This window comes from Xenopus tropicalis, chromosome 5, assembly GCF_000004195.4.
Source record: "Xenopus tropicalis strain Nigerian chromosome 5, UCB_Xtro_10.0, whole genome shotgun sequence".
Taxonomy (NCBI): Eukaryota; Metazoa; Chordata; class Amphibia; order Anura; family Pipidae; genus Xenopus; species Xenopus tropicalis.
Window position 1 is genome coordinate 60,096,684 of NC_030681.2, and position 23,430 is coordinate 60,120,113.

Consider the following 23,430-nt stretch of genomic DNA (forward strand, 5'->3'; position numbering starts at 1 on the left):
ATCCCTACAATCAAGATCTTCCATTCTCAGCCAACAGCTTATTAAGGCATGTGCAGACGCAGAAGCCGCTAAGGTTCAGGCAGTTTTTGCCCAAAAGAAAAGTCTACTTGAAAATATAGAGATAACAATCACAGTAAACCAGGACAGTAGCTGTCTGCTTATATACTGTAGAGCACAGATATAAGAGACTGCATTAAAATCTGCACGTTACTGGTTCAATTCCATGCAGAATGTTACCTCTGTACTCTCTCCAGCTCATTAATATACTTCTTAAAAGGGACCTGTTTCCCACACATAAAAAGCTGTATAAAAAAGTCCTTTGCAAATTAAATTCTTCCCAAATTCTTTTTTTTATTAAATCCATCCATACTTGTTAGAAATGTATTTAAAAATCTGAGCTGTCAATCGTATATTACCTGCCCCACATCTATGCCTGCCCTCGCACCCCTCCCCTTACTGATTGGCTGCACTTGGGACTGGGCGGGCGGGCGGGCAGGAGATTCAAACAGCTGTAAAAATTTCCCTCAATTTCCCTTAATTCTGCAGACATAAGAATAGCCATATAAACAAAACCACACACACAACAATCATATAATACCTTCTTTATATACATCTCAATAGGAGCATAAGAAGTAGGAGGACAACATTTACTTTTGTTTTGTAAGTTGTTGGATAAAGACCCTCTCACTGACATAAAGGGGAGACTTGATGTCTTTATTAAACAAGCCTATGATTCAGCAATGATTGATTAAAATATGGCAACATATTTGAGGGTACCTTCTCCTCAAACAAAGTTGGCCTTTGTTTCCAATTATAATGGTGCTAGTCATGCTATACCCAGGTCTATTAGGAAACATTGGCATTTAATTCAGAGGGCATATCCACAAATTCCAGAATTCCAGTCTTTTCGATTTGTTTCATATAAAATACCTTGTACATTAAGAAATAAACTGGTGAGAGTGGCTGTTCCATTACCTAAACAAGTGAGATTTACATTTTTCAGACGTCCAAAATTGGGCATGTTTAAATGTGGATCTTGTACCCAATGCAAATTTGTTTTACAAGTATCGAATATCAGAGTTAATGGGGTCAATGTTGATTTGCGTAAACACTTCACATGCAGCACAGATTTTTGTGTTTATCTCTTACAGTGCCCCTATGTCCTTTGGTATGTAGGAGAGACAACACAAAATATCCGTGACTGAATTTCCCAACATAGAGCTAATATAAATGTAAATATTCCACCCTACCTATACCAAGACATTACTCTGACTGTGAACACAGTCATGATGATGTATGATTTTTAGTTTTCGATCAAGTGATGAATCCAGCTCAGGGCGGAAATCGTGTTAACAGACTCAAATGTAGAGAGGTATATTGGATTCAAAAATTGAAAACTTTGCAACCTAATGGACTCAAAAAGAAATATGATTTGTATGTATTTCTTTGGGTTATTTTGATTTAATTTTGTTTATTTTCTACTTTGATATATGGAATTCCTGGCATGTGCTATATCTTCTATTTTTCAGCTATACTGTGTTTTTGGACCTATTGTATATTTGCTAAGAGGGTGTTCATTAAAGGAGAAGGAAAGTCATTTTGGCAATTAACTGCCAATAGATTCGCCACATTAGTGTCACCTAGAACATTATATTTATTCTGCGCAGAAAGCTTTACCATACCTGAGTAAAGAGCCCTAGAAGCTTTCTCTGTTTGTTTAAAGTGATACTGACACCAAAAAATGTATTTTACAATATAAACCTACTTCCAAACCTACCTATAGGTCATGTTGACTGTTTTTTCCTAAAAGTCCTGTTTCTCTACATAAATCCTACTGAAGATCCTGAACCCAACTGTCTGACAACCCGTTTGCTTTTAAGAGTTCCCCATCCCTCCCTCTCTCCCTCCCTCGCTCCTTGCATCACATTGTGAACTATATAGCAGGCAGGCTTGATCTTTCCATTGCCTGCCTGCTTCAAAGGGCTGCTCCCCCCCTCTGCTCTTCGCACGAAGAATTTAAATAGCAGGCCAGCTTAAGCTTTCCCGTGCCTGCCTGCTTCTAAGGGCTCTTCCTCCCCCCTCCCCATTACACACAGACAACAGAGCTGAGCTTGTCACACACCGGCTGAAAGCAGAAGGGGCGTTGCAGGTTTATGATTGGGCATATTTATTCATGTGGGAGGCATTTAAATTAAAACCCAGAAGAGGGTAACAAACATGTCTGCTCTGTGTGTCTGTAATTTGTGCTACCATAATTATGAAGCGAAAAAACTACAGATTTAGTTTATAAGGAATTTAAAGCTGATACAAATTAAAACACAACTGCAGGTGTAAAAAAAAAATAATTAATTGGCTGTCAGTATCGCTTTAAAATGGCAGATGCCATTTTAAGTAGCTTTCTGCTACAGGTCTAGCCATTATAGTTCAGATCACACATTCCTAAGGGAGGGGGAAGGGGGTTCTTAGCATTCTTGTGGGAAGGGGGAGCAGGATTGGGGAGAGAACTGCGCAGACTCTGGCCCCAGGAATGAAGGATTGTTCTGAAAGAGAAAGTCAGATACCCTAAGAACATGTTTACAAAAAGGATACAAGAAATCATGTGTTTCTTTTGATAGAGAACTCAGTGCAGCTTTTCTGAGAGTGCTTATGGCTGTATTTACATAGACCTTTTTGATAAAGCTTTCTTAGTTTTTACCTTTCCTTCTCCTTTAATGTGCCTTGTTCCATAGATTATAGTGAAATATATATTTTTGTCCTATTGGATAGGACTTGTGATAAGATCATGTGACCTATGATGTTTTATTAAAACCCAGGTGGATTAATCAGGCACTCTATACTTGGCAAAGGGAATGGATGTTTCTGAAACGTTAATGTTTCTGTCTGTTGCTACATTAAAGAGCAATGCAAGTGATGATGGGAGTGCTGTGATTCATTGATAATAATCATGTTCCATTAGCTTCTATCCTTTAGTTTTAATATGCAATTCTGTTTATTATACATGCTTAGGCATATATTAGGGATAATATTGTACCTTATTTATATACTAGTTTCTGGTGAAATTAAATATACTATCATCTTCTGGGTTGCAAAAAACTTTGTAACATGACTGCTGTTAAAGAAAATATTTTCAACTAATAAAAAATACTATTGTAGAACATATGGCATAGGTACCATAATAATCATGTTGCATTTCCCTTTTTTCTTTAGTTTTAATCTGCATTTCTGTGGTGGAACCTTGATAGATCGCCAGTGGGTTATAACAGCAGCACACTGCTTGGAACGGTAAGTCTCCTGCATGATTAATGCTATAGATCAAAAGATAGTGGATTAAAAGTGAGATCAGTGGACTTCTTTCACATAATGCAATAATGCAGATATGGCCAAAATGAGGAAATATAAGGACAGAGAGCCACACACACAAGGACTTAACAATAAAGTGAAAAAATTTATTGAAAAAAATCCAACGTTTCGAGTACTGACTGTACTCTTCTTCAGGGTCAAACCACTTTATATATATATATATATATATATATGTAGCCCACTTTAGAGAATGTGCTGCTACCTGCTGAGATCTTGTGGCGCTTACAGGGATCCTGAGCCCCGCTTACTATGGGGAACAGATGTTGCTGTACTATTTGGCGTGCCTCCACCCAGGATAGGGATAGCTTGAACTATAACTCCCCTCCTGAGAACTTGATATTATACTTCTGCTTTGGGGACTCCCAGCACTCCTGGCACCTTGCCCCCTCCCTGGGGTAGTTGCTTACCCGGCAGTGTGGATCCTCCAGATAGTAAGACAATGCACTCTGGTATTATGCCGAACCAAGTGATTTCTTTATTTGCAGAATGACTGACAGATAGGCTTTGCAGGAGTTACAGAACACGTCAGGGAACACTCTTTTCCTTAGGGGACCCTCTCTCCTGGGATACCGTCAATACTCCAGCCAGATGACCCTCTTTTGGGATTCCCTCCGGTACTTCACGCCAGAAGCCCCTCTCTAGGGCACTTCCCGGTACTCCCCCAAGCGGACACCCCCTTGAGACCTCACCCCGGAAATATCACCCGGCTATCCCCCGGATTAGGCAAATCACCTATTACTACCACTTGGTTCCCTGACTCCAGCAATCAGTGCTGGGAGATCTTAATCTCATTAAATCTCCTGTAGGGGCCAAGCTGCCCAGCTAAATAGCCTATCTACCACTCCTAGAGCGGTCTATAACCTTAAGCTCACTAACTACTCCTGGCCTGTAGCTGGCCTCTTGCCAGAGGGTCCCAGGCAGGAAGACCTGGCTGCACAAGGCTGCACAGCCTTATATACTGTGTGCACCACCCTGTGGCCATAACCCTGAACTGCAGGGATACTCCCTTTCTTAACACAAAAACAACTAGGACCACCCTTAGGTGTCCAATTCCCTAAGGCCACCCTCTAGTGCCTGTCAAAGGAGAACCCATTCTAGGGGCCCAATCTTGGAGATCCCTACATATATATATATATATATATAAAGTCCGTAGAAACAGGCACAGGTGCAGTGCAAAATATCATAGAATACAAAAGAAAGTATACCGCACTTGCAGGTCTTAAGATGAAAAAAGGTTATTTATTAAACAAGTGACTTGTTTCGGCTGTCTAAGCAGCCTTTCTCAAAGTGCAAATGTGACTCACAAACCCCCCCAAATAAACCCAACAGTGGCGCCAAATGTTTGGTGACGTCATAAAGTGGCAGTGTTAAAGTACATAAAAAGGTAAATAGTAATCAAATTATAAAACAAATAACAGAAATAACAAACAAAGTGTTGTGAAACCACAGGTAAAACAAAGTAAAGAAAAGGTAAATATATAAAAGTTAAGATCAGTGTAAGTGAAAGTGTGGGTACCCATGTAAACTGAACTGCACCTCCCACAGTCCACAATGTGTTCGGAATGTTTCAAAAATATATAGAATGGGCGCAACATTAAAGAATTAAGTGTACCTATGAAAAAATAGACAATTTAATGTCCCCTGGTTTGTGGTGCAACATTAGCAAATAAGTTGCTATAGAAGAATGACTCAGTCGGTCCACAGCATGTCAGACCGGGTGCGGTGGTTGTATTGTGAGCCTCGACATGGAAAATAACAGGCGCTATTACCTGCAGCGCCAAATCAGACGGCTGGTAACCATCTGAGTTGGCGCTGCAGGTAATAGCGCCTGATATGCCCCACTCAGGGGTGCGTAGCACTTCCACCGATCACTGCCTATTATGCGGAGCGGGCATTTGTGACAACCAGCTCATGCGATCAAGTTGGGGTTGATCACTCCAAAAGGTAGTCTTTAAGTTTAGTTTTACAAACAAATAAATTAGGTTGAGGAGACTGCCTCATACAGACAAAAGCAAACAAAAGGAATTCTGGGAGTGAATTCCAAACTCTTAAAAAAATCCCATTTACATGGGTTTATCCTATAGGCTACAGCTCACCCACTGGGTTTGAAGCTGAAGCCAGGACAATAGCTGATCTGGGAATCTGATCAGCTATTGTCCTGGCTTCAGCCTCTCTCCGGAGGTAATCAGGGCACTGTATCTAAAGCTTTGTGAAAATGCAAGTAGATTGCATCTTCTGCAACTGCACTCTCCAAGTTTCTACTTACTACTGTACATCATAAACATGCATGTAGAGTTGTTTGATATTATGTTATTCACAAAGCCATGCTAATAATGCCATTCATTCCATTAGGCACAAAAGCCTTGTTCTCATTAACTTTGCTCAAGTATATCATGCCATATCTGTGCCACTGACAATATGTTTGAACTGAGTGTTATGTACCCCTACAGAGTTAGTCCTATAACTAACTCCTCTATTGTATATACTGAAGCAAAAAAAATCATTAAGCAGATTTGATTTTACAGTTCCCTGTAACTAAAATATCTCAATTTTGTTATAGATCTACACTCTTACCCCACATAATTTTACTTTTGGTGTCACACATTATATGTAAATTTTTTGGGATTTGCTTTTGCAACTGAAGGAATCACTTCTTCATTTCTGTTTTGTTGTTTTACAATACTTGCATATTATTTATGCAAGTGTTTGTCCTCTCTGACTTTTAAAATTTTTTCTTCTTTTAAATTTTCTTCTTCTTTGAAATGTTTTCTTCCTTCCTATCTTCCTTTTAAACCACATATGGTTATAAATATGGTAATTAAACGTCATATTTAACTAGAAAGAGAAGTTTCAGAACGAACTTCGTGTTGGTTTGAAAAACATTTGAATTTACTGAATGAAACCTTATTGGTGGCTCCACCCACTTTTACTAAATTTGAGCTGCAGTCCACTAGTGACTAACTCTGTAAATTGTGTGGATCACAGTTATATAGTAAAAACCACAGTGCAAAGTTTAGGGACCCTGGTTTTAATAGTCTGAATGTCAGCAACTTAAATGAAAGTTAATGAGTGACATCTGATTGGCGGTCAGTGGCTCTGCCCACTTTTTCTAACCTGGAACTGCAATTACCCAGTGACTAACTCTGCAAAGTTTAGGGATCATAGGATTAAGAACGGCAGCAATTTAAATTTAAACCAATAAAAGTCAATAGGTGAATTGTGGTCCCACCCACTTTTTCTAAACTTGAGCCACCCAGTGACAAACAGTTGGCACCCTGGCATAAATGGTGTGAGGATTACAGCATTTTATATTTAAGCCAATGAAATTGAATGGATGAAATCTGATTGGCTGTTATTAGCCCAACCCACTTTTCCTATTTTTAAACTGCAGTTTCCCAGTGACCAACTCTGCAAAGTTTGGGACTTAGGCGTAAAAATTGTGGGACTGACAGCCAGGCCCGGATTTGTGGCGAGGCCACAAAGGTCCAGGCCTAAAGCGGCACATATTTAGGGGCGGCATGCCGCCCCGCCGCAAAAATTTTTTGACACTTCGCTCCCATACGGAGCAATGGGGACTGCTCCCCACAGCTCCGTATTGGAGTATTAATGCCTCCACATGCGCATTTGCAGCAGTGCGGGGGGGGGGGAAGAGATGTTCGCACATGCGCGATTGGGGAGATTGTTTGTCCGGGGGGGGCGCGAATGGTGGGGGGGCAGCCTCAGGGTGCCTGGATTTGAAATTCTGCGCTGCTGACAGCATTTTACATTTCAAACTGTTTTTGCAACAGAGCCGCACACACAAGCATATGCAGTCGGGGAGTTTACCCCATTTATTGTGACAAACGTAATCAACGTTTAGGGGGGGATACACCCTCCCTTCGTCAGGAAGTGTGTGCGGCTCAGTTGCAAAAAAAAAGTTCAATTGAGGATAAGGACCTGCCAGTCCTACGGAAGGCTTGCACCACTAGTGCAGTGAGTATAACATTAACAGGTGTGCGTATTTAACAAGTGTGTTAGCATTTAACATTTCACCATTGAAATGGTAAATAGGTAAATTGCGATTGGCTCTTGGTGGCTCCGCTCACTATTTCTCACTATTCAGTGACTAACTTTGCAAAGTTTAACAACATTAGGGTTAATACTTAAATAATGGCATCAGTTTAAATATAAACCAATGAAATTTAATGGGTGTAAATGGATTGGCTGTTGGTGGCTCCACCCACTTTTCCTAACCTTTACCCTTTGTCCCCCAGTGACCAGCTGTGAAAAGTTTGGGAACACTGGCATTAAATGTGTGAGAATGGCAGAAGTTAAAATTTCCCCACTGAAATCAAATCAAATCACTTTTATTGCCACATCATATTACTGGTACACTGGTACAGTACATGTGAGTGAGATTCTTGTGTGCAAGCAGGGTCGGACTGGGCCGCGGGGACACCGGGGAAAATCCCGGTGGGCCCCGGCACTAGTGGACCCCAGCGGCCCAGTCCGACCTTTGCCGGCGCTCCCTCTACTGACTGTTCCTCCCCGATGCGTTCAATTTATACGCGCTCGGGGAGGACGTCAAGCGGGGGCCCTGTGGGGGGGGTTAGGGGGGCCCCTGGGGGGGGCCCTGGGGGGGTTAGGGGACGCGGCTGGGGCACCTGCAGGGCCCCTGGGGCGGGAGCCCCGTTGGGCCCTGCACCCCCCAGTCCGACCCTGTGTGCAAGCTTCACAAGCAGCAGTGGAGTACAAATATAGAATAAATATGCACATGAGTGGGCATATATAAGAATATAAGTATGAGTGCACATAAATAGTGTCGTAGTGTTGCTGAAGTGTCTATGAAGTGTTAGTGGTCAGTGTTCAGCAGTCTGATGGCCTGATGGAAAAAGCTGTCACTCAGCCTGCTGGTTTCGGGACCAGATGCTACTATATCTCCTGCCTGACGGAAGGAGTTTGAACAGTCCGTGGCTAGGGTGACTGGAGTCTTTAATGATCCTCTCCGCTTTCCTCAGGCACTTCTTCCTATAGATGAATCTCACCTCCAATTATCCTTTCGGAACACTGCACCACTCTCTGCAGAGCTTTGCAGTTGTAGGTAGTTTTAAATCAATTAAAGAAAATTGACTGCACTGGCTGTTGCTCCATGCTTGGGACTAGCACTTTTGGGCATCCGACAAATATCACATTTTTATTCAGGGTGACCCCATGATTATGTTATTCAAGTTTGGGGAGTGTAGTTTCAAAGCTGTAGTGGCAGCAGTTTGAAAATGTTCCTGTCAAAGTCAATAGAAAAATTGGCACCACAAAAAGTGGTGGGATTGATTAGAAAAGCACAAGCAACCTGAAGTGTGGAGAATCTGGATGTTGTACCCCTAAACTGTAGGAGGAGTAGAAAATGGGGGGTGCTAAAAATACTAAAAAGAAGATTAAGAAGTGGAAATGTAAAGGACATGTCAACCCCCCAACCAAAAATTTTAGCAGAGAAAAGCCTCACAGCACTGTTTAAATAACTGCCACTCCTGTCCCTCAGAAGCAAACACTGAAGCTGCAGCGATTCCTCAGAAGTGCAATCCCACCGGGATTTCTCCAGTCCGGGCCAGTCCGACCCTGAATATCATTTAAGTAACACATGTTGCATGTAGTGGTAGCAATAAAATTGCTAATAGCATTGCAACGGAATTAACAACAAAGTACCTTGTGCTAAGACATCACACATCAATAAATGAGCTGCATCAACCCCCAATAAATTATGTGTACTGCTAAAATCAGCCTCCTTTAAAAGAGATTAGAGCTCAGCATTAGGAGATAATCATTAAATTTTCCTTTTCATAATGTCTTTATAGAGTTTAGTAAAAATTATAGAGAAGTAACATAGCCATTTACTAGCTGGCAAGATGTGCATAATGAGGGTGCTGTGTTTTAAAATGGTGAAAAACGTTTCAATTTTGTAATGTCTTCTAGGTAACATAGTAAGTTAGGTTGAAAAAAAGACATACATACATCAAGTTCAGCCTTAATGCCTATATACTGTATAACCTGCCTAACTGCTAGCTGATCCAGAGAAAGGCAAAAAATCCCATCTGATGCCTGTCTAATTTGCCCCAGAGGGGGGAAAAATTCCAGGATGGCAATCAGACCAGTCCCTGGATCAACTTGTACTAGCGATGGCCCATAACCCTGTATTGCCTCACTTCCTAAAAAGCCATCCAACCCCTGCGACTGATTTAGGGGGAGAATTCCACAACTTCACCGTTCACAGTAAAAAATCCTTTACGGATATTTAAATGGAACCTCCTTTCTTCTAATCTGAATGGCTGCCCTTGTTTCTGCAGAAATTATGAAAACAGCAGCACTCCGGTTGTTTTGAAAAATGTGAATCTTTACTCAAGTGCCAAAGGCAACATTTCGGGCTTCAATCCAGCCCTTTATCAAGCCTATTAGTACAAATACAAACAAGTGTTTAAATACCCACAGGAAGAGGAGGATCAGTCCATATTCACCTCCATTTAACCCATAATATTCTGTGAATATATTTAGTGCACACAATGAAATGCAAACTAAGTGCCTATGTATACAATATAACAAGTGCCCTGTGGAATGTATCACATATAACATATATAACAAATTAAACAGATCTTGAAATGGACAGCATCCTACTGCAGTATATTTCATCCATCAAATATCTCTCTAGCTCCAATGCCGAATTCAGGGGACAATTAACCCCATATTCACCTCCATTTAACCCATAATATTCCATGAAGATAAATGCCTGTGCATGCAATACACTAAGTGCCCTGTGACATGTATCACATATAACAAATTGAACAGATCTTGAAAAGGACAGTATCTTACTGCAGTGTATTTCATCCATCAAATATCTCTCTGGCTCCAATGCCAAATTCAGGGGACAATTAACCCCAGAACTAATATGGATCATGAGCTCCCACATCTTTAAATCTTACTGTCCTAGAGAAAAATGAAACAAAACATATAATAAGCAAAAAATTGAGACATAAAACACAAGTATTTGTTAAAAACAAGCACTTGACATCACCTTACTCATATAAATGTCATAGGGGTATATTCCCTATTGAGACTGCCAGGTGACAGGGTACCTAATGTATTAATCCAACGCATTTTCAATTTTTTAGTAATCGCTGTCTATCTGCTCCCCATCTAAGTGGATCGACATTATCTATTACTTGATATTTTAACTGTGAAATAGAATGTTTCATTTGATGAAAATGTGCAGGTATAGGTAATTGCAATTGTTTGCAATTTATATTGGATTTATTTTGCTTAATTCTATCCTTTACCTTCTGTGTAGTTTCCCCTTTGTATGCAAGGCCACAAGGACGCTTAATGAGATAAACTACATACCTGGAGTCACATGTAATTGGAATAGTTCTGCCTGTATGTGGGTGTGTAAAGAACTCACCCTTTGTAATGTTATTACAGTGTGTAAGCACATGTTAACTGATTCTACTTGTTTCTGCAGAAAGCACCTAATGTTAAATAAAGCATTATAGAGATTATTATATGACTTCCCCTATATATTTATATATAGTTATTATATCACCCCCCCAAGCACCTCTTCTCAGGTGTAAACAAGCCCAACTTGGCCAGTCCTTCTTTATAATTTACTTTTCATAAATTTTACCAGCTTAGTTGACCTTCTCTGGACCCTTTTTAACTCAATAATATCCCATCTGTGCACAGGAGACCTGTAGCCAGCTTCCTATCCATATGCAAACGACGTCACTAAGACCAACAGAGCTTAGTTTAGAAAGCAAACGATTGTGGGGCACAGTATCAAATGCTTTGGCAAAATCCAAATAGGTCACATCTGCGGCAACCACTACTAACCTCATCATAAAAATCTATTAAATTTGTCTGACATCACCTGTCCTACATAAAGCCATGCTAATTACTGCTCATAATGTCCCTTCAAGCCTTTAAATAACTTGCACACCACGGATGTCAAACTTTCTGGCTCAACCTGCGTCTTTTTACTATTAATATAGTTTAAAAACTTTTGGGGGTTAGTTTTAGCCTCAGCAACAATCAGGGCCGGATTTAACTTCTTGGCGCCCCGAGGCCGCCCCCCCACGAATGCGCATGCCCAATCGCGCGGCGCCCTCTCCCCCCCGAGTGCGCATGCGTGATCAATGCGCATGCGCAATCGCACATTTAAACTCCCATACGGAGCAGTGGGGAGAGGTCCCGACTGCTCCGTATGGGAGCCAAATTTAAAAATTCTGTTGCGGCGGGGCGGCATGCCGCCCCTAAACTTGTGCCACCCTAGGCCCGGGCCTTTGTGGCCTTTCCACAAATCCGGGCCTGGCAACAATGCGCTATCTTTGCCTTCCGAATTGCTGTTTTACAACACTTATTAGTGTTTATATTCATTAAATGTAGGTTCTGTCCCCTCTGACTTGTATTTCTTAAATGCTTTCCCCCTATTAAATTCTTTATCTCCAAATTAAGCCACATTCTTAACAATTCTACATTTACTTCTTAATGGAATAAATTGAGAACAGTAATGATTTAATATCATTTGAAATGACAACCATTTCTGTTCTGTGATTTTAGCAGAAAACATAATGCTCCAATCTATGCCCTGAAGCACTGCCCTTAAGGAGCTAAAATTTGCTTTCTAAAATTCAGGGTCTGTTGCCCCAGAGTATTTGTTTTTAGCACCAAACATCAAATGAAATAACATTATGGTCACCATTACCCAGGGGTTCAACCATATTTGCTATACATTCTGGGTCATTAGAGATCACTAGATCCAGTATATCAAGGTTTCTAGTTGGCTTCTCAACAACCTGTGACATAAAGTTGCCATGCCAAGTTTATACAATTGTTCTCATTTACTGTCCTGGCAGTACTATAGATCCAGTCAATATAAGGGTAATTAAAATCCCCCATTATTATCACTTGCCCCAGAATAGCAACCTTTTCTATTTGCAACAGTAGCTTAGCCTCTTCTTCTTCACTTACATTAGTGAGTCCGTTTTGCATGTCATCCGGCGGCCATTTTGCCGGGTGACGTCATTGAGAGCGTGCGACTGACCTCTTCAAGGATTTTTTTTTTTCAAGCTTCTGCTTTTTTAAACAAAGCTGTACAGACAGCTTTTTCCTTAAAATGAAACTGTTAGGGCATTAAACAACAATAAAATTAAACAGGAATGAAGTGTACATTGCTTAAGTATTTCAGCAAACACTGTTTATGCTTGCAAGACTCACTTATAAAATGCCTGCAGATCAGATTCAGCGGTGAAAAGGTTAAACATTCCTGCCTGCAGTCAGAAGAACATGTTCCAAGAGAGGGAGCAGAGAGCTCTTGTTTACAAAGGCAGAGTTAGTGTAGCAACTGCCTATTAGATCGGCTCATTGGAGGATTGACCGTGGGCGTGGTTAAAGAGTGCAATCGTCTGCTGTGTAGAGAAGAGATTCATCTCAAGTGAGCATGCTCATTAAAATGGCTTGGAACTGGGCATGTGCACCACGCCAGGCAGACAAGGAGATTCTGAAGGGAGGAGGGAGAGGGAGTTACACAGCTCTGCAGTGAGAGAAACTCCAAGGGACTGCTGCAGCTTCAGTGTTTGCCTCTGAGGGACAGGAGTGGCAGGTATTTAAACAGTGCTGTGAGGCTTTTCTCTGCTAAAATTTTTGGTTGGGGGTTGACATGTCCTTTAATATTTGCTTTTAATTCCTGCTTAACAAACAGACACACCCTTCTCCTTTTCTATTGCCTCTGTCCCTCTGAAACAAAGTATAGCTTCCAATATTAACTGCCTAGTCATGTGACTCATTTAATCATGTTTCAGCAATGCCAATCACATCATATTTACTCTCCAGTGCCAGCACCTCCAGCTCTCCTATTTTACCAGTTAGACTCCTTGCATTTGTGCAATTTATTACTGGCACCAGCTTGAGAATTATGCATATACAACTTATGGCCCTCCCTGGCATTATCTGTATTCCCAAGCAAGTCTCCTTCCCCTTTTTCCCTTACTATGCCCACTACCTCGTCTAACCTGTCTACCACAGAATTACTGAACCCTCTCCCCCCCCCCACCAAATGTAAAATCTTCTCCAACCCTCTAGCCATCTTCTAACCCAAAGCAGCTACACTGTCATCATTAAGGGACAGGCAATATTTTTGAGAAAATTACGTTGGAAGTTCTCTCTCAATTTATCAGCTAGTTTTTTTAAAATCGCTCTTGAGGATCACCCCCCTCCTCTAACATTGTCATTGCTACCTATGTGTACCAAGACTGCCGGGTCATCCCCAGCCCCTCCCAATAATTTCTCTACTTGTTCCACCACATGCCGAACCCTAGCACCAGGCAAGCAACATATGGTTTGGCATGTAGGATCCTTGCAACAAATTACCTTATCCATCTTTCTAATAATTGATTCCCCCTATAACTATAGCTTGTCTTCCTTCCTAGCCATACTCCCCCCACCTGTGCTGGTGCTGCCCCCCTGGGTGCTCAGAGAGTCAGCCTGCTCCATACATGCCAGTTCAGAGCTGTCCTCCCCAGCTTCTTCACCTAAAATAGCACATCTGTTGGTTTGGACAAGCTGTTGACCCTGTTAATAATACAAAAAGATATCAGCCATCATTCATACGTGAAAGAATTAAATTATGCCATATTAAGACACACCCTTAAATCCATATGCCTCCTCCTCCCTTTTAAATAGCACAGCAACCCCACACATAATTTCATACCTTAGGGACCATTTAATGGCTATTTCCAACTGCTAACAAACTCATAGAACAAACCCCTGCCAGGTTCACCACCCACAGGCAGCATAGGGCAGGCAGAGTATAGCACACACAGGCAGCATAGGGCAGCCAGAGTATGGCACACACAGGCAGCATAGGGCAGACAGAGTATGGCACACACAGGCAGCATAGGACAGGCAGAATATGGCACACACAGGCAGTACTCTGCCTGCTCTATGCTGCCTGCATGTGCCATACTCTGCCTGCCCTATGCTGCTCTTGTGTGCCATAATCTACCTGCTCTACCCTGCCTGTGTGTGCCATACTCAGCCTGCCCTGTGCTGCTGTGTGTGCCATACTGTGCCTGGCCTATGCTGCCTGTGTGTGCCATACTCTGCCTGCCCTGTGCTGCTGTGTGTGCCATACTGTGCCTGCCCTATGCTGCCTGTATGTTCCATACTCTTCCTGCCCTACGCCACCTGTGTGTGCCATACCTCAGCCTACCCTGTGTTGCTGTTGGTGCCATACTTTGCCTGCCCTTTGATGCCTGTGTGTCCCATATTCTGCCTGCCCTATGATGCCTGTGTGTGCCATACTCTGCCTGCCCTATGATGCTGTATATGCCATACTCTGCCTGGCCTATGCTGCCTATGTGTGCCATACTCTGCCTGCCCTGTGCTGCTGTGTGTGCCATACTGTGCCTGCCCTATGCTGCCTGTATGTTCCATACTCTTCCTGCCCTACGCCACCTGTGTGTGCCATACTCTGCCTGCCCTTAACTGCCTGTGTGCCATTCACACAGGCAGCATAGGGCAGGCAGTGCATACAGTGATACAATACTGGCACTGTTCCTACAGTCTGAGGTGTTTTATATGTCACATATACAGTTATACAAGTACAACATGTAGTGAAATGTACCCAAGACTATTAAAAGAAAAATATGAAAGAAAATAAGAAAAAATAAATATTAACGGCTAATAATGCATTGTAATTAAACAGTGCATACTAACATAGTGATTATATTATTTTTATATTATTATTTTACCATTGTAACAGAGCATAGCTGCCTACTATAGTAAGCAGCTAAGTGCATTGTGCTAACAATATTAAGGGGCTGATTCACTAAAGGTCGTTAAAACGAGCACTATTTATAGCATGCGTTAAAAATTGTATTGCTTCGTATTTTTTGCGACTTAATGCTCGATTCACTAAAAGGACGTGTCATAATTAAGAAGCGATGTTCTTTGTGTTATTTAACTCGCCATGAGTGATTTTCTTGTTATTTCTTGCCACATGCGTTATTTCCTGCAGCGCATGATATATTTTGCCAAGTGCGATATTAGCGCACGATATTACGCACATAACCATTACTTTCTGGAAACTACTGTTCAGACAATTACCATTTCCCTATAAACTGGAGGATGCCTCACTCTAGGGCCAACACATACTTGCAAAATATACGACTGCAATTTTCTTAAAGTACAACCTACTCCAAGTAGGTGTACTATTTCTATTCACTAATTAACGAAATGCGTTAGAAATAACGCTTTGGGATGATGTGTTTTTTTGGCCATATGATACGCAGATTAACACATACAAAATGACTTTGATGAATCGGTACTTATTTATTGCGAGCTTTTTAACTCAAAAAAAGCATGCAATAAGCGTTATCGACCTTTAGTGAATCGGTCCCTAAATGTGCGAAATTCCTACCAAAAAAATCCTACTATAACAAGCAGCTAAGACATTGTACAAACAATATTAAATGTGCAAATATTCCCTGTTAATAAGCAGCTGAAATGTGCATTGTGCTAATGTGCAAAAATGACCATCCAAATCAGAAATAAACCAGCTATATTCCAGAAAACTAGTAATGAGTGTCTTTTTTCACCAGGAATGGATTTGTTGCAAAATTCTGCATTTTGCCATTGACAAATTTTTCATGAAACTGCAGCAAAAATTTGCAGTTACGTCAAAAAAGTCATGTGTTAGATGCGTTTAGTGCCGTTTTGAGAATTTTTCAGCAGTTTCGTGAATTTTTCGGGGAAGCGCATGTGTATATTATGTGAAACAATACATATTACTAAGCAGTAAGCAACTAACATATAACATAATACATAATTTATCACTATCAAATATTGAAAACGAGGGCATATCCTGATTTAAAAACCTTATAGCCTGGGGATAAAAACTTGTCATAAAATGTCTTCCTGACTTCAGCAACTTAAACAGATTATTACAAGAATGAGTTATATCTTTAATAATTCTAATTGCTCTGACGGTAATGCAATGGTAATCTTATACATCGTTGTGCAGCACGTACCACTCTATGTAAGACATTACGATCTTGTACACAGCTATTTCCAAACCACTGCTCCAAAATAAAAAGACCTTAAAATCTCAGAAGTGCCATGTGGTGTGAGACACAGTAGGAAGGAGGATCCTGCCCCATAGAGCTTACAATCTAAGTGCTAAATGATAGAGACACTGCCTGGCCTTCTTTGGCTAAATACAAATATGTTCAGACAATGATGAGTGGAATAGTAATTTGTAGTGATGAGCGAATCTGTTCCGTTTCGCCGAAAAATTCGCAAATCTTTCAAAAGATCCGCAAACGGTTAAAAATTTGCGAAACAGCGAAAAAGTTGTGCAGCAAAAAAAATTGTCGCCCACGGCTATTCTTTTGTCGCCCGCGGCTATTCTTTTGTTGCGTGGCTATTTTTTGTCACCTGCGGCTATTGTTTTGTTGCACGGCTATTCTTTTGTCGCCCGCGGCTATTATTTTGTTGCATGGCTATTCTTTTGATGCCCGCGACTATTCTTTTTTGACGCCGGTGAAAATTTTTGGACGTGAGTCAAATTTTTCCGCTGTGAACTTTTTCATCCATTTCGCGAAACAATCCGCCCATGGCGAAACGCGGAAATTCTCAGCGAATCCATGCCTGGTGAAACATTTCGCCCATCACTAGTAGTTAGTCTACCACTAGCTCCTTAGTTTTATTGACATTCAGATAAAGACCATTCTTATTAAACAACAATGCTAGGTTCTCCACCTCCTTCATATAAGCTGATTCATTATTATTGGAAATGAAGCCCATCACCACTGTGTCATCAACAAATTTTACAATGATGTTAGAATCAGATATACAGTAGCCACACAATTGTGGGTGTAGAGAGTGTTAAGCAGGGGACTGAGTACACATCCGGAGCTCCAAAAGGCATGTCAACCCCAAAAATAATGTTTTGCATAATGAAATAAAAAATAATTCTAAGCAACTTTCCAATATGAAATAATTAAAAATTTGTAGCGCTTTAAACGTTATTTGTAAATGTAATTGCTATTGAAAGCAGCATTTGCTGAACTCCTGTTCTGTCTGCTGGCTAGTGTTACATTGTTTCAACAGTCTGAGCCACCAGGGCAGAGGATAGAAAAGGACAGGCAAGCACTGCTTCTAATAGCAATTATAAATACAAATAACTCAAAAACCATTACAAACTTGTAATAAATGTATATTGCAAAGCTGCTTAGAATTTTAGTTTCTTTTATTAGGCAAAAAATTATATTTTGAGTTGCCTTGTCCTTTAATATAAAAGTATTAGAAACACAGTTACTGACCCTCAGCACCTGTGATCTATCCATTAAAATATTAAAACTGCAGGCACGTTATTGTTAAAACCTAGCAAGCCCCTAACATAATTACATAGTTAACTTGGGTTGAAAAAGACCAAAGTTCTTTAAGTTAAACACCTTCAAATGAACCTCAGTGCACATATATGCATATTCTTATACTCTGTATTTATACACTCTATTTATACACTATTATATTATACACTATTTATACACTCTAATACTGGGATGCCCAGCCTTTTTTACTCCTGAGCCACACAGATGTAAAAAGTGTTGATGAGTGACACGTCACACTTCGCACACTTGTGAATGCTAAATAAGGGGTGTGATTGTCTATTTGGTAGCCCCCATGTGGACTGCTGGCCTGCAGGAGGCTCCACTTGGAAAACTGTTTCTTTGTGCTTCCAAAAATTGCCAAGAGGTTTAAAAATGGGCACCTTCTTTGAGGCCACTGGGAACAATGTCAAAGGGACTGGTGAGCAACATATTGCTCATAAGCCACTGGTTGGGGATCACTGCTCTAATACATAAATTATATATCTGGTTTCAAAAACTGGTATGGAGCCTAATGGAAATGTATGCCTATATACACAAATATATCTCAGTAAGTGTCTGCTGTCACATACATTCATTTATTTATATTCTGCTGTTTATATAGTGGCAACACATTTTCACAGTGTTTTTCAGAGATTATAAATTATTTACATCAATTTGTGTCCCAGTGGAGCTTTCAGTCTAAGGTCCCTATCAAAACCCTGGAAACAAATGATTGTAAAATTGCTCAGAGCGCTGTTCTAAGCTCTTCTGCAATTTATAGTAGACATTTTAAAACTGCTAAATATAGTCAGGATATAGTCAGGAATAAAACTATAACTCTAAGAAAAGTGTTATGTTGTTCTGCTTAATGCTAACTAGAGAAACTAAGGACTATAATATCTACTATATATATTATATATTATAATACTATAATATAATGTACTATAATATCTAAGGACTATAATATCAAACAAGCTATTAATTGTAGAACTATGGGTACTGTGTACACTTGAATTGTGCAACCTGAATCAACCTGACCACTTCTAGTACATTGAAGTGGACTATCCGCATCCAAAGAAATTGTCAGATGCTTGAAAAAATAACGTGCACGACAATTTTTTTGGACATGTGCTCCAAATTTTTTTGATGTGTGTCATTTTCACCATTTCGCAAATCTTTTCAAAGATTCGCAAATTTTTCGCCGAAGCAAAATGGGACAGATTCGCTCATTACTACTCTACACCATAGAAATTCAGTTTAACTAGAGAAACATCAGATAACTCTTCTAATTTCAGTGTGTGCCCTTCTTTTCAGAACACAGACCTGTCACAGTCATACCAAGCAGAATTTGACGCAAAACTTCTCATATGCTTGCATCCGGCACCCAGGCTGTCACAATCAGTACTAGGCCATGTTGCCCTAGTCAACCCAGCCAGCCTCCTTGCCGCCGCCCCCACCCCCTCTCGGGCGTGCATGCATGCCTGTCTTCGGCTGCGTTGAAGACAGGTAGGAGGGAAGTAACAGAGAAGCAGGCAGCGGGGGGACAAGGGCACGGACTAGGGGAGTAGGATAAATTAGTACATGTCTAGCGCCTTCCGACCATTGCTTGTCAGAGGCCAAGAGTCATGGTAGCTCAGAGGAATGGCTGCCTGATGTATTGGAATAAACATCACTCACACTATTGTAGGGACCCCAAAGAATTGGGCCCCTCCAGGATTAGTTCCCCTTTAGACAGGCACCATGAGGGTGGCCTTATGAGATTTGGACACCTAAAGGTGGTCCTGGGTGTTTATGTGTGAAAAGGGAGTTTCCCTGCAAGTTAACAGCCACCACTAGATGTCGCTGTGCTAAAAGTTTAAAAGGGAATGACTCCCAGTTTCAGCAGGTCTTCGTCCTGGGACTGCTTCTTGTAAAGAAGCGTATAACAGGCTTGTGTTCTAGTACAGGAGGTACTGTAACAGGTCACTCTAGGAGTGACAGGCAGGCTAGAGAGAACGGGCAGTGATAGCCCCAACAGGAGAGAGAGGGGTTAAGACCTCCCAGCACTCATGGCTGGAGTTAAGGGCCTGTAGTGTGTAGTAAGAGGAGCCAAGTCAGCACCTGGGAGTGTTCCCAGTGAAGGGGCCCTGCGCGTGGACCGGGGTGAGTTCCTAGGTGGAAGCATCCGGCGGGAGTACCGGGTGTAGCCCAAAGAGAGAGTGTGTGACTTGAGCCGTCTGTGTGACAACCTCTGAAGTGTTCTGCCTGCATCAATAAACAAGTTCATCTGGTTCACCATTTTAACCAGTGTCTTGGTGGTTCATATACTGAGGATCCTCAACTGCCTGGTAAGCAGCTACCCCAAGGGAGGGGCAAGGTACCGGGAGTTGCTGGGAGTCCGGGTCCAAGGAGGACCTCATAGAGTTTTCCCAGGGAGGAGACATATAGTTTTACCTATACCTACCCTGGGTGGAGGCACGCCATTCATTTATATTACACCTGTCCCCCATAATAAGCGGGGGCTCAGGGCTCCTGTAGCACCACACGCAGGTGATTGCGTGTTAAAAGTACAACCGTAGCCAAAATAGGGTTACATTTGGAGGCACTGCTGAGATGAGAGCAGGAATCATTAAGCAGAAAGGGCCCTAAGGGAACTGAGGCCGTGTGTGAGTGCTACACCCTTCCTTCCGTCCGTGTTAAAGTTTGGGCCACCCTGATCCACATCCAAGAGGGATTTTGGCGCGAGAGGAGTGAGGAAAGGCTCCTAGCCAATTGGGTTGCAGGGCTGTTGGCGCCAAAGGGACCGGGAAGGCACGCAAGAAGAAGCGTGAGAGAGAGGGGTGTAACCAGTGTTTGTATTGGTGCCGCCCAATTTGCGTGGAGCGACCGACTGGATCAGTGAGAAAGTGCGCCAAGAGGCCTGGGCGTGACTTAAGGAGTGACGTCGCAGCGGCCATTTTGGAGCAGTGTGAGTCAGTGTGAGAGAAAGCGTGTGCACTGTTACTGGTAGCTTTTGCCAGCAAAGATGACAGCTGCATCAGACAGCAGGGAGATCCTGTGTTGGCCAGAGGAGGATGCCCGGCCGCAAGGTGACCCAGGAGGGTTCGTCAGTCGGAGTGTGGACTGACCAGAGTGCCCAACCCGTTGGGAATCAAATATGAAGATAGGCAGGCACTCCGAATTATTTGTTGCAAAAAGTAGATAAATGCAGCCAGTAGAAAATAGTTAAATTAAAAAAGTATAAATTTTATTTTATCCATATGTAAAAGCAAATAGCCTTACGCGTTTCATACCAATAGGGTACTTAATCATAGGCTGGATACTATATATTATATACTATATATATACTATGGATATTAAACACAATACACAATATGCCCAACCCGTTGGTTGGAGGTATCCCAGCTACCCCAAGGGAGGGGCAAGGTACCGGGAGTTGCTGGGAGTCCAGGTCCAAGGAGGACCTCATAGAGTTTTCCCAGGGAGGAGACATATAGTTCTACCTATACCTACCCTGGGTGGAGGCACGCCATTCATTTATATTACACCTGTCCCCCATAATAAGCGGGGGCTCAGGGCTCCTGTAGCGCCACACGCAGGTGATTGCGTGTTAAAAGTACAACCGTAGCCAAAATAGGGTTACACTATATAAATTATTTCCCATCATTCTTTTGGCATCCACCATTACAGTGTGCAGGCAGTTCCCATTTTGTGGAAACAGCAACATCCCAAAATCAAGTGTATGCGCTAGAAAGGAGGATTTGATGCACATGTACAGGCCACACAGTTATAGACAGTGAAGAGGGAGGGGCATGTGAGTGTGTCATGAAGGAAATGCAAAAATGAATGCTAAAGTGCTGTGCCTTAGGCATAGAGGTGGGAAAGGCAATATATGATTGACAACTAAGAAATACATGTTTTTCTTAAAAAAAAAAAAAAGGGTTTGAAAAGGTCTTTATTATACAACTTTTTATGCCTGGACAACAGGTCCCCTTTAATACTTAACAGTGACATTGGTACTTAACTTCCTTAACTTAAACCTGCATTAAATTGGTCTGAATCCATTACTACTGATATTCTCAAAGAAACTTACTTTGCAGCCACTTCTCATCAAATTTTACATTCTACCACCATATGTAGTAAAAGGCACTAAGTTCACCCAGGAGCAGAAACCCATAGCAACCAATAAGATGTTTGCTTTGAAACAGGTGACCAGTAAATGCTTCCTGCTGAATGGTTGCTATGGGTTACTGCTCCCGGGCAAACTAAGGGGGCCATTTACTAACTGTCAGATTTTTTTTCCGATTTGTTTTTTTAGCACTAAAAGTTGTGTAAAAAAAAGTTGTGACTTTTCCAAGATTTACTATATGTCCAAACAGCTAAAAATCCTAATCCAACAATTTGCCAGCTAAAGGTGGCCATACACGCACCGATAATATCCTACGAAACCTCGTTTCGTACTATATTCGGTGCGTGTATGGTATGTCGGCGAGTCGACCGATATCGCAGGAAGCTGCTGATATCGGCCGACTCGCTGATCGGACCAGTTTGAAAATTTTGATCGGGCGCCATAGAAGGCGCCTGACCAAAATCTCCCTTCAACGCTGAATCGGCAGAAGGAGGTAGAAATCCTATTGTTTCTACCTCCTTACCTGCCGATTCAGCCCTGAATGGTGTGTGTGGCGGATCTGACGATGTTTCGTGCGACCGATGGTCGCACGAAACATCGTCAGATCGCCACGTGTATGGCCAGCTTAAGACTTACCAAGATCCTTCCCTGGAGGATCCATCTTTCCTTCAAAACTTTAGATGGTTTTGTTTTTTTGTGCGACAATTCAAAAAAGTTTTCATGCAACAAGTTTAAAAATACAGGATTTTCCTGACTTCTATGCAACTTTTCCACGCAGACTTTTTTAGTTCAGACTTTTTAGTAAGACTTTGGTGGAAATTAGTTTATTCGAACTTTAAAATTAAAAATGAGAAATGTTAGTTTTAGTAAATCTGCCTCGTAGTTTCTTTTATTACATAACCCCCTAAGCATTACACTAAACAATATAAAATTTTATGTCCCCAACTCCAGGTTAACCAGGTTAAATTTGTTAATAAGGCTATTTAGAAATGTAATTTCAACAACAACAAAAAAAAAAAGGCAATGCTATAATTCTTGGAGTTTAAATACGGTTATAGACTGCTATCAGCCTATCATTTCCTAGATACTAACACTTCATCTTGGTTATAAAAATAAAATTAAAAAAACAACAACTATTCTTTCACTTTCAACCCCTTTGACTTGTCTTTTTTGATCTCTTTGAAGTCTTAAAGAATGTTCAATCATCTCATATTATAAAACGAATAGCTCTAAAAAGCCCTTCCTTCCTTATGGATTACTAAACACACCTAAAATAACCTAAAAGCTTTTTTTCACATTTGAATCTTATATTAAATATTTCCTCTGTACTTCCTCAAAAAATCTCTACAACTATAATTTTGTACCCATAATTTTGAAATTAGAGAAGCTTTTTTCTCTGTTTTAATAAAACAGAACCTTGTACTAAACTAGCATACAATGTAAATCCATACTAGTGACAGAAGCCTATTGGGTTTATTATGTTAGGTTTAAAAACCCAACATCATTAATTACAATACTAATAATCTTCTTAATCTTCTTCTTCGCGCCTCCTACAGTTTTAGGGGTACAACACCC

The 23,430-nt window shown here is 41.3% G+C and overlaps 1 protein-coding gene across 1 annotated transcript in view; it reads left to right on the forward strand.

Moving 5' to 3' along the window:
• The window catches only part of plg (plasminogen), a 186,876-nt gene that overhangs the window by 130,850 nt on the left and 32,596 nt on the right, over positions 1-23,430 (forward strand). The window contains exon 15 of the mRNA XM_002938570.5: positions 3,208-3,282. Coding sequence (XP_002938616.2) covers positions 3,208-3,282 — 75 coding nt within the window. The remainder of the gene's footprint in view (positions 1-3,207; positions 3,283-23,430) is intronic.